General features: G+C 47.9%; 1 protein-coding gene across 1 annotated transcript in view; it reads right to left on the bottom strand.

Moving 5' to 3' along the window:
* Col6a6 (collagen type VI alpha 6 chain) overlaps window positions 1-14,344 on the bottom strand; it is a 56,895-nt gene that overhangs the window by 39,700 nt on the left and 2,851 nt on the right. The window contains exons 3-9 of the mRNA XM_070005293.1: window positions 12,380-13,000; window positions 10,573-11,133; window positions 9,141-9,698; window positions 5,414-5,989; window positions 2,394-2,963; window positions 718-1,061; window positions 536-614 (exon numbers count right to left, since the gene is read on the bottom strand). Coding sequence (XP_069861394.1) covers window positions 536-614; window positions 718-1,061; window positions 2,394-2,963; window positions 5,414-5,989; window positions 9,141-9,698; window positions 10,573-11,133; window positions 12,380-13,000 — 3,309 coding nt within the window. The remainder of the gene's footprint in view (window positions 1-535; window positions 615-717; window positions 1,062-2,393; window positions 2,964-5,413; window positions 5,990-9,140; window positions 9,699-10,572; window positions 11,134-12,379; window positions 13,001-14,344) is intronic.

Here is a 14,344-nt window from a genome sequence, read left to right as displayed (position 1 = left end):
CTGACTACTCAGGAGATCTGAGAGATGGCGGTTTGAAGCAAGGCCAGGGAGTAAAGAGTCTTTGAAGACTCTTTTTTTTTTTTTTTTTTTTTTTTTGTCGGCCGTGGGGCTTGAACTCTGGGCCTGGGCGCTGTCCCTCAGCTCTTCAGCTCAAGGCGAGCGCTCTACCACTTGAGCTACAGCGCCATTTCCGGTTTTCTGGTGGTTTATTGGAGATAGGAGTCTCACGGTCTCTCCTGCCCGGGCTGGCTTTGAACCGCGATCCTCAGATCTCAGCCTCCTGAGTAGCTAGGATTATAGGCGTGAGCCACCAGCGCCCGGCTTCTTTGAAGACTCTTATCTCCAATGTGCCCGCAAAAGGCTGGCCTGGAGGCGTGGTTCAAGTGGTAGAACTCCCACTTGGCAAGAAAGCCAGCTGAGGACATGGGGCCCAAAGTTCAAGCTCCAGTATCAACACACACACACATGCACACACACACACGCACACACACGCACACACGCACCTTCTTTTCTACCCTTCCCTCTCATCCAGTACCTGCTTTTCTCAGTTCATCGGATTTTTGTTCAAGTTTTTCAATATCATCATCCACGCCATCTGAAAATAAGAGGGCCACCTGCGCACGTTCCAAAAAGAAAAATATATATGTTTTTCAAAGTAGAGCTTTGTTTTGTTTTTGGCAACTGCAGATCTGTAAGGAAAAATAAAATCACGGTTACCTTGCCTCTGGCGGCCGACTTGTTCTGGAAGGCATCCCAGAGCGACGTCAAGAAGTGTGTGTTGAGAAGCGCAGGCCCACGCAGGGCCACGCCCCTCAGGCTGTGTAGAATGTTCTCACTGTAGATCTCGAACTTGGGGGAGTATTTTTCCACGGCATTTGTGACCTGGAAAGCCACGCTGACCTGCGTCTCAGTACCCACCTCACAGCTTACCCCATTGAGGGAGCTGATGGCACGTAAGACTTCTGGAAGGTACGATGTCATCCAGGGCTGACTGTCCAGCAAATTCTGCCCCGGCTGCTGCGTGGAGATGTCAAACCCCACCACCACGTCCACAAAACAATCTAGGATTTGAAGCAAAGAAGCGTGTTTACATTAACAGCGAACTTTCATTTGATTCTTTCCCCCTTTCCCGGTCTATTCTTTATAAACCAGAGTTGGGCTGCGTGCTGGTGGCTCAGACCTGTAATCTGAGCTATTCAGGAGGCTGAGATCTGAGGATCAAGGTCTGAAGTCAGCCCAGGCAGGAAAGTCTGTGAGACTTTTATCTCCACTAAACTACAAAGAAGAAAAAGAAAGAGAGGAGAAAGTAAAAGAAAGAGAAAGAGAGAGAGAGAGAGAAAAGAAAGAAAGAAGGAAGGAAGAAAGAAAGAAAAAGAAAGAAAGAAAAGGAAGGAAGGAAGGAAGGAAGGAAGAAGAAGCAGCTGCTGCTAGGAGCTGGTGGCTCATGCCTGTCATCCTAGCTACTCAGGAGGCTGAGATCTGAGAATCATGGTTCAAAGCCAGCCCAGGCAGGAAAGCCCATGAAACTCTAATCTCCAATGAACCACCAGAAAACTGGAAGTGGTGCTGTGGCTCAAGTGGTAGAATGCTCTTCTTGAGCTGAAGAGCTGAGGGACAGCGCCCAGGCCCAGAGTTCAAGCCCCATGACTGGCAAAAAAAAAAAAAAGGCAGAAGTGGTGCTGTGGCTCAAGTGGTAGAGTGCTAGCCTTAAGCAAAAGAAAGTCAGGGACAGAGAGAGGGGGGGGGAAGGAAGGAAGGAAGGAAGAGAAAGAAGGTAGGAAGGAAGAGAAAGAAGGTAGGAAGGAAAGAGAAGGGAGAAATGGGAAGCAATGAGATCATAAGCAATTGTCTTTGTCCTACACCTTTCCAAATGGAAGCATTCCTACACAAGGGCGGGCTCACGTTCCCCCAATAAAGAGAAAACGACACAAAATATCCACAAGTCACACACACAGTCTCTCTGTCTCTGACACACACACACACACACACACACACACACACACACACACACACACACACACACACACACACACACACACACACACACACACACACACACACACACACACACACACACACATACACACACACACACACACACACACACACAATAACTGTGGAAAAAGCTCCTACTCAAATCGGAGCCAACCAATCGAAATTCTCCCAGCGACTTTAGGAAAAGCTCTAGAGGGGAGGAAAATGTCCGGGAAGACAGAAGGGAAATTTTACAGATAGATAGATAGATAGAGAGATAGAGAGGTAGAGAGGTAGAGAGGTAGAGAGGTAGAGAGGTAGATAGATAGATAGATAGATAGATAGATAGATAGATAGATAGATAGATAGATAGATAGATAGATAGATAGATAGATATGGAACCTTTATGAAATACTTACTGCTCTCACCCCCCGATGTGCAAATGTTGCGAACGATCCTCTTCTTCACCTTTCTGAGTTCATCGAAATTATGAACTGTCAGCTTCCGGTCGGCCGAGCCGGTGATCTGCAAGAGCTGCTGGTGGTCCACGTCCCCGATGCCCACGGAGTAGATGGTGATACCGTGGTGTCTCAGCTCCAGGGCGGCCGGGGCCACGTCGTCTTGGGACTGGCCATCGGTGAGGACCAGCAGCACCTGCGCAGTACCTTCCTGGATCCGACTCCCCGTGTCTGGCTGGAAATAACGAGCCACCTGCCGGAGCGCAGCCCCAATGTGAGTGTACCCGAAAATCTGCTGGATCTTCTCGATCTCCAGCCCGATCTTCTTTCTGCCCGTGAAGGTGCCCAGGGGAAACTCGGGGCGGTACATGTGGCTAAACTGGGCCACGCCTATCTGCACCCTGTTGAGGCCGACGTCAAAGTCATCAACGACCGATGTGAGGAACGCCTTCATCTTCTTGAAGTCCTCTGGGTGGATGCTGTTGGATCCATCCATGAGGAACACCAAGTCTACCTTGTCAATATCACAGTCTAGAAAAGGAAGGAAGAGAGCAAATTAGCAGCAGGAGCTGTGACTTCTTTCACCCCTCAGGAGTAAGTATTTGCATCTACATAGAAATGATTTCGATGAAGAGGGTGAAATGAGGATGAGGATGGGTCTCGGTTTATTTGCACATATGAAAAGAACAATGCGGGCACCAGTGGCTCATGCCTGTACTCCTAGTGACTCAGGAGGCTGAGATCTGAGGATCGTAGTCTGAAGCTACCTGGTCAGGAAAGCCCATGGGTCTCTTCTCTCCAATTAACCGACAAAAACCCAGAAATGGAGAGATAGCTCAAGTGGTACCAGCCTTGAATGAAAAGGCTGAGAGATAGCACTTAGGCCCTGAGTTCAAGGCCTAGTACCAGCACACCAAAAATTAAACTTAAAGGAGGAAAGAATATTGGACAGTAATTTGAATGGAGGGTGTTGCTAGAAATCTATTGTTCTCATGTATGGTAATGTGAATACTCCCCCTTTGTTCAACTAATTAATGCTGATAAGTTTCTTTTTTTTTTTGGTGGTCGATTGTGAGGCTTGAACTCAGGACCTGGGCACTGTCCCTGAGCTTTTGTACTCAAAGGTAGTGCTCTACCATTTTGAACCACAATCCCACTTCCAGTTTTCTGGTGGTTAATTGGAGATAAAGAGTCTCATGGATTTTTCTGCCCAGACTAGCTTTAGAACTGCGATCCTCAGATCTCAGCCTCCTGAGTAGCTACCATTGTAGGCATGAGCCACTAGCCACCAGATAATATTTTAATTTAAAAATAAACGATATGGGCTGGGAAGGTGGCTCAGTGGTAGAGTGCTTGCCTCACATGCATGAGGCTCTGAGTTCGATTCCTCAGCAGCACATACACAGAAAAAGCCAGAAGCGGTGCTGTGGTTCAAGTGGTAGAGCATTCGCCTCGGGCTGAAGAGCTCAGGGACAGCGCCGAGGTCCAGAGTTCAAGCCCCACAACTGACAAAAATAAATTCATACATAATAAATCACGTTTCTCAAAGCAGTGTCTTATCTTATGCTAGCATGTGAAGCACTTAATTGGATAGGAAATAAGTCCAAAGAATTCTTTTAAAAAGGCAACAAGAGATAAACCACTCACGTGGCCTTTTCTATTTTTCTTGGCCTGTTCACTTTGGTATTACACTATTTTCATTTCTGCAAAATCAGAGAACTAGTTATGGAATGACACACAAAAGAACTTCTTAGCTTTAGTCTAAAGTTTCTGGAAAGCCTACGATTAGTAGTAACATAGCATATAATAATAATAATTAATAATAATTAATAATGACATTTATCCATGTAGGGATTCAAATAGAAACAGATGGTGTGTATTATTGACTTAGCCTCTTTGGCTAGTTGAGCAATACATTTTTTTCTCGATTTCGAAGGAAGAAGTGAGGGAGAGTGTAAAAGCATGATTTCTGATGTGTATCTATTTGGATTCATCTTATATCAGCTCTCTTTGTGGTGCATGGAGACCAAAACAAAACAAAACTACCTATTTTAGAGAAAATATTCTTGAGCACACAACACAATATAGTATGATGCCTTCCCTGTATTAACATAGAAAATACAAAAAGAATATGAGCTGGGCGCCAGTGGCTCACGCCTGTCATCCTAGCTACTCAGGAGGCTGAGATCTGAGGATCTCAGTTCAAAGCTAGACCTAGGCAGGAAAGTCTGTGAGACTCGTATCTCCAAGGAACCACAAGTAAGTACTGTTTTCCTGCTTCAAGGAGAACTTCCAATTAGAAACACAAAAATAGATGTCAACTTTCCAAGGACACTTGAGAGGAATAGATCAAATTTTAGCCATTCACCAAGAGGTTAAAAAAAAATTTGTTGTTTTTAATAAGATCCAGAGAGATTTTGTTAGTTTGGCCAAAGAAAAAAATCAAACATTTCCAGGAGACAAGGCATAGGTAAACTAGACAAGCAGCCGGGGTGCTGGTGGCTCACGCCTGTCATCCTAGCTACTCAAGGAGGCTGAGATCTGAGCAGGGCTGGTTCAAGTCAGCCTGGTTAGGGAAAGACTTTGAGCCTCTTATCTCCAATGAACCAGCAAAAAAAAAAAAAAGGTCTGGAAGTGGGGTTGTGACTCAAGTGCACTAACTCACCTTGAGCAAAAAAGCTCAGGGACAGTGCTCAGGCTCAACACAATAAAAGAAAAAAAAAAAGCAAGCAAGAGTATTAGGCCCTGAGTTTAAAAAAAAGAAAAAAAAGAGAGAGAGGGAGGGAAGGAAGGAAGGGGAGGGAGGGAGAGGGAAGGGGAGGACAGGGGAAGGGAGGCAGACAGATATAGGTGATCTATCCATCCATCCTGGAGCTCTTTCTAATGCTTGCTACTTGGTCCCGTGCTAAGTTTTCAAACCCATCCTGGCCCTTATTTTCTCTCTGGAGAAGGTGTTGGGGTGGCTTCCTGATGAGCCTTACCTACTTTAGAAGAGTTGCACACGCTGGCAGACACGTCCGAAAAGATGCCCTGGAGACCTCCGAAAGTCTCCACGAAGTAGTACCTGTCCTGTGACCCGGCCATGGCCAACAGCTCCACGGGATTGGCGCCCGCGATGCCCACGGCCAGCACCGCGATGCCTTTATCCCGCAGGCCCTTGGCCGTGGCGTTGAGTTTCTCGGCGTCGTGGGATTCCCCGTCGGTGATCACCATGAGGATTTGGGGAACTCCCTGGTGCAAACGGCTGCCCCGGGCCTCGGTGAACATGTGATCGGAGAAGGCCAGCGCTTTGGCGGTGTACGTGTTGCCCCCCATAGGTTGATCGTGCTGGATGGTGGAAATCACCTCTGATTTCGTGTCCAGGGCATTCAGGTAAAAGAGCACTTCGGGGTCGTCGGCGTATTTCAGAGCGCCAAACCGGACTTGGTTCTTGCCCACGTCGGCCTTCTTTACCAAGCCGATCATAAAATCTTTCATGATGCTATATTCGTCATGGTCAATGCTGCCCGAGCTGTCGATCACGAACACGACGTCTAAAACTTCAATCCGCTTGCATTCTGGAAGAGAAGTGGCGGGGGGGGGGGGGGGGATCAGCTCTGGGTAGCATGGGAGATGCCTTTGACTTTGTTTTTACATTTCTGGTGGTGCCAGGCACCGGTGGCTTACCCTTGACATCCCAGCTACTCAAGTGGTTGAGATCTGAGGAGCAAAGTTTGAAGTGAGCCTAGGCAGGAAAGTCCTTGAGACTCTTATCTCCAATGAACTAGCAAAAATCCCAAAGTGGAGGTATGGCTCAAGTGGTAGAGTACCAGCCTGAATGAAAAAGTTGGGGGGGGGGGAGCCACTGGGAATGTGGCTTAGTGGTAGAGTGCTTGCCTAGCATGCATGAAGCCCTGCGTTTGAGGGAGGAGGGGAGGGAGGGAGCAAAAGAAGGGAGGGAAGGCAAGAAGGATTCCTAAATCTTTGGGGCTAAAAGGAAAATCACAGTTCCGTGTCATTTTTCTCCTATAACGGGTTCCTCCAACATGTGTTTTCATTTATTTAAATATTGTCTTTTTTTTTTTTTTTAAGACCTAGGGATCTTGAGACTTTACTCTCCAACTAAACCTTGGGGGAAATGACCAAATAAAAATGAATTTGGCCATGCTCTTTTTTTTTTTATGGTTCTCGCGTAGCTCAGTTGGAAGCTTCTAATTTCTCCCTTTTTGACTTTCTTAAAAGATCGCTTTGTATGATTGGACCTCATGATACAAATGAACTCATTTCTTATTCGGCCTCACTCAGTGGTCCTAGCCCCACCGTCTTCCTCAGTGTTTGAAAGTGGAGGTCAATGCCAGGGAAAAGCAAACAGGAAGGACACAGTGGCCCACAGAAAGGAATTCAGCCATGCCAAGTTGGAGAAGAGGGATCGAAAGACGGTTAATCACCCTGTCCTTATATGGCGCCATCTTGATCCAGACCTAGGATCCAAACATGATGTCAACCGTTCCTGAGAAACAGAACTGTCAGGAAGTATTTCCCCCCACACCACATACACACAGGCCTCCTACATTTGCTTCTTTCCTAAGAAGTCACAAGAAGGCCACGTGGTAAGCTGCTGAACATGAGAAAACCAAAGCTCCTTACCACTGTCCACAAAGCCATGTGGACAAAGCCCTAAGACCTGATTCTTCAGAAAAGCTGATTTCACCAAAAGATCCCAGATCTCTCGTGGCCCTTTGGTGAGCTGTGAAGCCAGCTGCCATCCCATGGGAGACTTGGGGCTAAGACTGCTTGAAGGTTGCTAAGTGTCGGAGAGTTTGTATTTATTACGGATGGAATTACCAGGGAATAAAAAGCCAAGAAGACTTCTTTCTTTTTCCTTTTCTTCCTACAAGACACAGACCAGGTCTTATCAAATGTTTTAGTGGGAGTTAATGGAACTGTGATTTGAAAGAAGTTTTCCTCCCTTAGAACTCCAGTAAGTTCCATCTCCTTCTAGAAATTTTGCAGAGGGCCACTGTTATTAGGCTCATATTCAGCATTGGGTTCTTTGGGTGGGTTGTTGTTGTTTTTTCTGTTTTTGATTGGTAATAGGGCCTGAACTCTGGGCCTGGGCGCTGTCCCTCAGCTCTTCAGCTCAAGGCAAGCACTCTACCACTTGAGCCACAGCACCACTTCTGGTTTTCTGAGTGGTTTAATGGAGATAAGAGTTTCACAGGCTTTCCTGCCCAGGCTGGCTTTGAACTGTGATCCTCAGATCTCAGCCTCCTGAGTAGTTAGGATGACAGGCATGAGCCACCACGCCCAGCTACATTCGACCATTTCTAATCCTCTTGTAGGATCAAAGGAAGAGTCACGACCTCATTTACTGCCTTTGAAGGAACCTCTGTGCAAGTTCCTTCTTTGTGTCTAGCATAAAAGCCTCAATAAATCAGTGAATACTTGATTCTTCTCATTTCCAAATTTCAGTAACCTCCCGTTCTGTTCCAGTTACTCAGAAGAATATCATAAAGTCACTGTGTTCTTTCCAGATCTTGGTGTACTGCGGTGGGAGTTGGAGTTTTCGGAGGAGGGGAGATACACATAGCACTGGCATCTCCAGCAACTAATGGTTAAGAGCAAATGGCCTGGTGTATGCCGAGCAATGAACGATCAGGACTGCCTGCGTTTAGTAGAAAAGCCTTGAATAAACCCAGCAAGGGGCTGGGAAGGTGGCTCAGTGGTAGAGTGCTCGCCTCGCATGTATGAGGCCCTGGGTTCGATTCCTCAACACCACATAACCAGAAAAAGCCAGAAGTGGTGCTGTGGCTCAAGTGGTAGAACGCTCGCCTTGAGCTGAAGAGCTGAGAGACAGTGCTCAGACCCAGAGTTCAAGCCCCACGACCAACAAAAAATAAATAAACCCAGCAAATACGCTTCCTCTGAGTCATAATTGATCCATACTACACAATTAATATTGACTTTAAATACTTGCACCTTTTCGGTTCTGCATATGTGCACATGATGTTGCTTGCTAGTTAAAATGTTATCTTTTATAGGGGCTGGGAAGGTGGCTCAGTGGTAGAGTGCTTGCCTAGCATGCATGAAGACCTGTGAGTCCTTAGTACCACATACATAGGAAAAGCCAGAAGTGGCGCTGTGGCTCAAGTGGTAGAATACTAGCCTTGAGCAAAAAAAGCTCAGGGACAGTGCCCAGGCCCTGAGTTCAAGCCCCAGGACTGGCAAACAAAACAAAACAAAAAATGTTATCTTTTTTATTTTATTTTTTATAAAAGGCCTGCTTCTTATCATGATGTATGTGACTTAAATGATTGTTTTATTTTAAAACGATTTCTTCCTCTAAAAAAAGAAGGTGGGGGCTGGGAAGGTGGCTCAGTGGTAGAGCGCTTGCCTTGCATGCATGAGGCCCTGGGTTCAATTCCTCAGCACCACATATGCAGGAAAAAAAAGCCGGAAGTGGCGCTGTGGCTCAAGTGGTAGAGCGCTAGCCTTGAGCTGAAGAGCTGAGGGACAGCGCCCAGACCCAGAGTTCAGGCCCCACAACCAATCAAAAAAAAAAAGGGAGAGGGGTAGATCTGGAAGAAGAGGTAAAATGGTAGAGTAGCTGCTTATTAAGCATAAAGTCCTGAGTTCAATTCCCAGTACTCCCCTCAACCACCCACCCCACCTCCAGACACAGTCTTTGGAGAGAAAGTTCACGATGTGACTAGCTAGGCCCAGGCTTACCTTCCTGGGGACTGCATATGCCCAGAACAAGGTCATCTTCGATGTGTTGCAGAATATCAAAGTTCTCCACATAAAAAACCATCTCGGGCCTCCCACTGATCTCCTCCAGTTGGGTGACATTGGAGCCGAAGACTCCCACCGAGTAGATAATGACCCCATCTTGTCGCAGCGCTTCGGCCGGCTCCTTCACTGCATCCTGAGCTTCGCCGTCTGTGATGAGGAGAAGAAACTTCCTGACTCCGGGCCGAGCCCCCTTGGTGGGGCTGAAGTACTGGGACACGAAGGTCAGGGCACTTCCGGTCAAGGTAGTTTCTCCGATGTGAGCCATCTGGTCTATGGCGTTGGAGATGTCGCTTTGGGTGGTGAACGTGCCCAGCTGAAACTCTTCCCTGTTGACGTCACTGAACTGGACCACACCAACCTGAACCCTGTCCACCCCGATCTGAGATCTGCTCACTAGATTCTTCATGAAGACTTTCATTTTGCTGAAGTTTTCAGGACCGATGCTGCCAGAACTGTCCACCAGAAACATGATGTCGGCTTTCATGTCCTTACAGGCTGTGACGGAAGAAGACATCGGGGTGTTAATCAAGGCTATTCAAAAACCTGAGTCACTAAAAATTCTATTTTGAAGAAGGTGCTCAGCAGTGATACCTAGTAGGTAAAAACAACAACAACAACAACAAAGAAAGGCAAATAAGCCGGGTGCTAGTGGCTCATGCCTGTCATCCTAGCTGCTCAGGAGGCTGAGATCTGAGGATCATGGTTGAAAGCCAGCCCGGGCAGGAAAGTCTGTGAGACTCTTATCTCCAATAAACGACCAGAAAACTGGTTCAAAGAGGTAGAGTGCTGGCCTTGAGCTGAAATGCTGAGGGACAGCTCCCAGGCCTAGAGTTCAGGCCCCACAACCAACAAAAAAAGAAAAAAGACAATAAAAGAGCGGGGCACCGGTGGCTCACACATGTCCACTAACTACCCCAAGAGGCTGAGTTCTGAGGATCTTGCTTAGAAGCCAGCCTGGGCAGGAAAATCCATGAGATTCATTTCCAATGAGCCACCAGAAAACCACAAGTGGTGCTGTGGCTCAAGTGGTAGAGCGCTTGCCTTGACTTGAAGAGCTTAGGGACAGCGCCCAGGCCCAGAGTTCAAGCCCCATGAGCAACAGCAACAAAAGCAACAACTAGAGCCTTATAGTCTTGCTTAGCTCTTTCATTTGAGGCTGGTGTTCTACTACTTGAGCCACAGCCCCAATTGCAACTTCCGGCTGGTGGACTGGAGACTTTACTGTCTGGGCTGGCTTCGAACCGCGATCCTCTGATCTCAGCCTCTTGAGTGGCTGGGATTACAGGTGTGAGCCAGATGCTCTTCCAACAGCACCAAAGCCTAACCTAACCGGCATGCACATGGGCACTGAAATCCAGGGGTCTCCTACCTTCCTCGGCACAGATCTCCTGTACCACCTGATTGCGAATGTCCTTCAGGGCGTCGAAGTCGTGCACGTAGTACACTCTCTTCTCCTCGCCTGCCATTTCTCGCAGCTGGGTTTGGTTGGCTTCCCCGACGCCGATGGCGTAGACCCGGATCTTCTCACTTCTCAGTCTGTGTGCAGGCTCCAAGACGCTATCTTCCGACATGCCGTTGGTCAGCACCACCAGGTGACAGGGCACTTTGTTTCCCCGTTGCTTCTTGGCCTCTTGCAACAGCTTCAGGGTAAAGTTCAGGGCCGCCCCGGTGTGGGTTCGGCCCCCCATCTGACGGATGTTTTCTATGGCTTTCCCCAGGTCCTGCTTGCTGGAGTACTTGTCGATCTCAAATTCTAAGTCCCAGCTGTCCGCGTACTGAACGGCCCCAACTCGTACCTTGTGGGGAGCGATGTTGAACATCCCTACCACCTCGGACAGGAAGGACTTTATCTCGTGGAAGTCTGCGGCCTGGATGTCCCCCGAGCCATCGATCAGTAGATAGATGTCAGCTTCCTCGGTGTCCACGCAAGCTGAAATAGGACCAGAAGGGGGAAAGGGGGTTCAGAGAGGGAAAGAATGGACAGAAAACAAGAAAGGGCTTTTAATACAGGCTACTTGCTCTGCTGGGCCAGAATTGGAGGGTTGTGGGGTGGAGGGGGGAATCTGGGAATCTTAGCATTTATTGGAGCAAATACAATCACTTCTGATTCCTTCAAGACCATTTATCTAGAGTCGTGTCATGAATCTGGGTAAACAGGAAGAACCCAGCTTTACTGTCAAATATGATTCTTCACTCATACTGGGCGCTGGTGGCTCACACCTGTCATCCTAGCTACCCAGGAGGCTGAGATCTGAGGATCATGGTTCAAAGCCAGCCCAGGCAGGAAAGTCCGTGAGCCCCTGATCTCCAAGTAACTACTCAGAAAACTGGAAGTGGCGCTGTGGCTCAAGTGGTAGAGCACTCGCCTTGAGCTGATGTGCTCAGGGACAGCGCCCACACAATTATGATGACCCCATCTAAGACATATCCAGAGGAAGCATGATACAAATATTTGCTGCAGAATTTATACATGCACATGAATGTATATATCCCTCCGTAGAAATATTTATATAACATACATGGGGGCCCATGCAGAGAGCATCCAGACGAAATACATCATCCCGTCTCCTCTCTAAATTCAGACTGGACTGGTACTTAATCAAGTGTTTGTCTTCTGTCTAAACTTCATTTATTCCCTATGTTGGAATTTGGGTATAAGGGAAGGAGAGGAAGGAAAAGAGAGCTGGGAATGTAGCACATGGTGAAGTGCTTACAGACAGATACACACACACAATATAAAGCTGGGCACTGGTGACTTTTGCCTATAATCCTAGCAGCCAGGAGTACCAGATTAAATCCTGAGGCTAAAAAGGAGTAATTCCTTCTGTCCAACTGTTTCGTTCCCACCAGCCCCATTTTTATTTATTTATTTTGGTCAGTCATGGGACTTGAACTCTGGGCCTGGGCACTGTCCCTCAGCTCTTCAGCTCAAGGCAGGTGCTCTACCACTTGAACCACAGCGCCACTTCTGGTTTTCTGGTGGTCCACTGGAGATCAGAGTCTCACAGACTTTCCTTCCCCGGGGGCTGGCTTTGAACCGTGATCCTCAGATCTCAGCCTCCTGAGTAGCTAGGATGACAGGCGGGAACCACTGATATTCCCAAGACCACGAAGGAAGGAAGGAAGGAAGGAAGGGAAGAAGGCTACAAACTCCTGGCGGCCTGCCCAGGCCTCACCAAACTTCAGGGACTGTGTCCTTTCGGACAGCACGGTCACGCTGTGGGTGATCTGCTTCCGGAGCTTCTTCAGAAACGTCTGGTTGTGGGCCGCCAGGTCGGAGAAAGTGCTCAGCATGGAGAGATGCTGGCCCGCAGGGTGGGAGGCCACTTTCTCCAGCTGGGATTGGCTGGCCCCTGCCACGCCCATGGCGAAGATGGTGACGCCCTCTCTGCGGAGGCTAGCGGCTGCCTTGGTGATATTGTCCTCCGACGCTCGGTGGGTCACCAGCACGGCGATCTGGGAGACCCCCTGCAGCTTCCGACTGCCCCTCTGGATGTTGAACACTTCCTTCCTGGTTTTCCTGATGGCAGCCCCCGTGTAGGCCGGCCCCGGCTGGGGCACGAGGTCTTCGATGTGCTGGAGAACTTCTGACTTATTCAGGCCTGCGCTCAGATGGCTGATGACTCGGGTCTCGTTGCTGTAAACCACCAGGCCAACCCGTGTGCAGCTTGCCTTTACGTCCAGGGCAGCTACGCTCTCCTCCAGGAAGGCTTTCAGGGAGTCAAGATTCTCCCGGCTGTCATTGAGGGACATGTCCAGCAGGAAAACCAGATCGGCTACCAAAGGACCTTGGCACACTGCGTGGAGAGGAATGAACAGGACAGGTTTAACTCCAGGTTCACTCTCTCTACTGAACACCAGCCAAACTCAGGGGTATATGGAAACAAAGAGGAATCCAGGGACCGTAGCTCAAGCTTATAATCCCAGCTACTGGGGGAGGCAGAGAAAAAGGAGGATTGCATGTGGAGGTCAGTCCAAGCAAAAAAATAAATAAATAAACAGGACTTGATCATATAAGCAAATAAGCAAGGAGTAGGGTGCGGACTTCTGTCAGCCCAGGGCAGGGAGGTGGCTCAGTGGCAGAGTGCTCACCTAGCAGGCATGAAGCCCTGGGTTCGATTCCTCAGTACCACATACGCAGGAAAAGCCAGAAGTGGCTCTGTGGCTTGAGTGGTACAGCGCTAGCCTTGAGTAAAAGAAGTCCAGGGACAGCGCCCAGGCCCTGAGTTCAAGCCCCAAGACTGGCAAAAATTAAAATTAAAAAAAAAAAAAAAAACTTGTGTCAGCCCAGCTACAAAGGAGGCCATAGGTAGAAAGACTGCAATCCAGACTCATTTGGGAAAAAGAAAAAATGCAGACCCTATCTCAAAATGAACCAGAAAGCCAGGCGTCGGTGGCTCACACCTGTCATCCTACTCAGGGGGCTGAGATCTGAGGATCACGGTTCAAAGCCAGCCCAAGCAGGAAAGTCCATGAGACTCTTATCTCCAATAAACCATTAGAAAACCAGAAGTGGCGCTGTGGCTCAAGGGGTAGAGCAGTTGCCTTGAGCTGAAGAGCTGTGGGACAGCGCCCAGGCCCTGAGTTCAAGACCCACGACCAAAAAAAGAAATGTACTCATTACCTGACTCACGAAACTGTAATAACCATTGTAAAAAGAATGCATCACTGTGTTTGAACTATGGCTATATCTGAGCTATGCAGAAATAAACTTCATAATGGTTAATTTTTTTTTAAAAGAAAAGAAAAGGAGTCACGTGAAGTCATACAGGACCTTAGACTTAATTTTCTGCTGTCACGGTGTTATAATTCTTTTTTCCTCACCAAGTCTTCATTTTAATTTTAGGAAAATGTTACTCGCTTTCTATGAAGTTGGTTAATATGAGTTTGTTTTAAAATTTAAATTACTGCTAACAACTATACCCGTTACCTGACCAATGTAGTGGTAACCCCTCTGAATAATAACAATAATAATAATAAATTGCCTTAGTTACTAACTTGCCTTAGCTTGTTTTTCTTGTATGGTTTTTGTTTTTTGTCAGTCATGGGGCTTGAACTCTGGGCCTGGGTGCTGTCCCTCAGCTCTTCAGCTCAAGGCGAGTGCTCTACCACTTGAACCACAGCACCACTTCTGGTTTTCT

Source organism: Dipodomys merriami, unplaced genomic scaffold (assembly GCF_024711535.1).
Source record: "Dipodomys merriami isolate MVZ:Mamm:240054 unplaced genomic scaffold, mDipMer1.0.p SCAF_68, whole genome shotgun sequence".
NCBI classification, from domain to species: domain Eukaryota; kingdom Metazoa; phylum Chordata; class Mammalia; order Rodentia; family Heteromyidae; genus Dipodomys; species Dipodomys merriami.
Note: the sequence above shows the minus strand (reverse complement) of the source record. Positions and strands in the feature narration are given on the sequence as shown.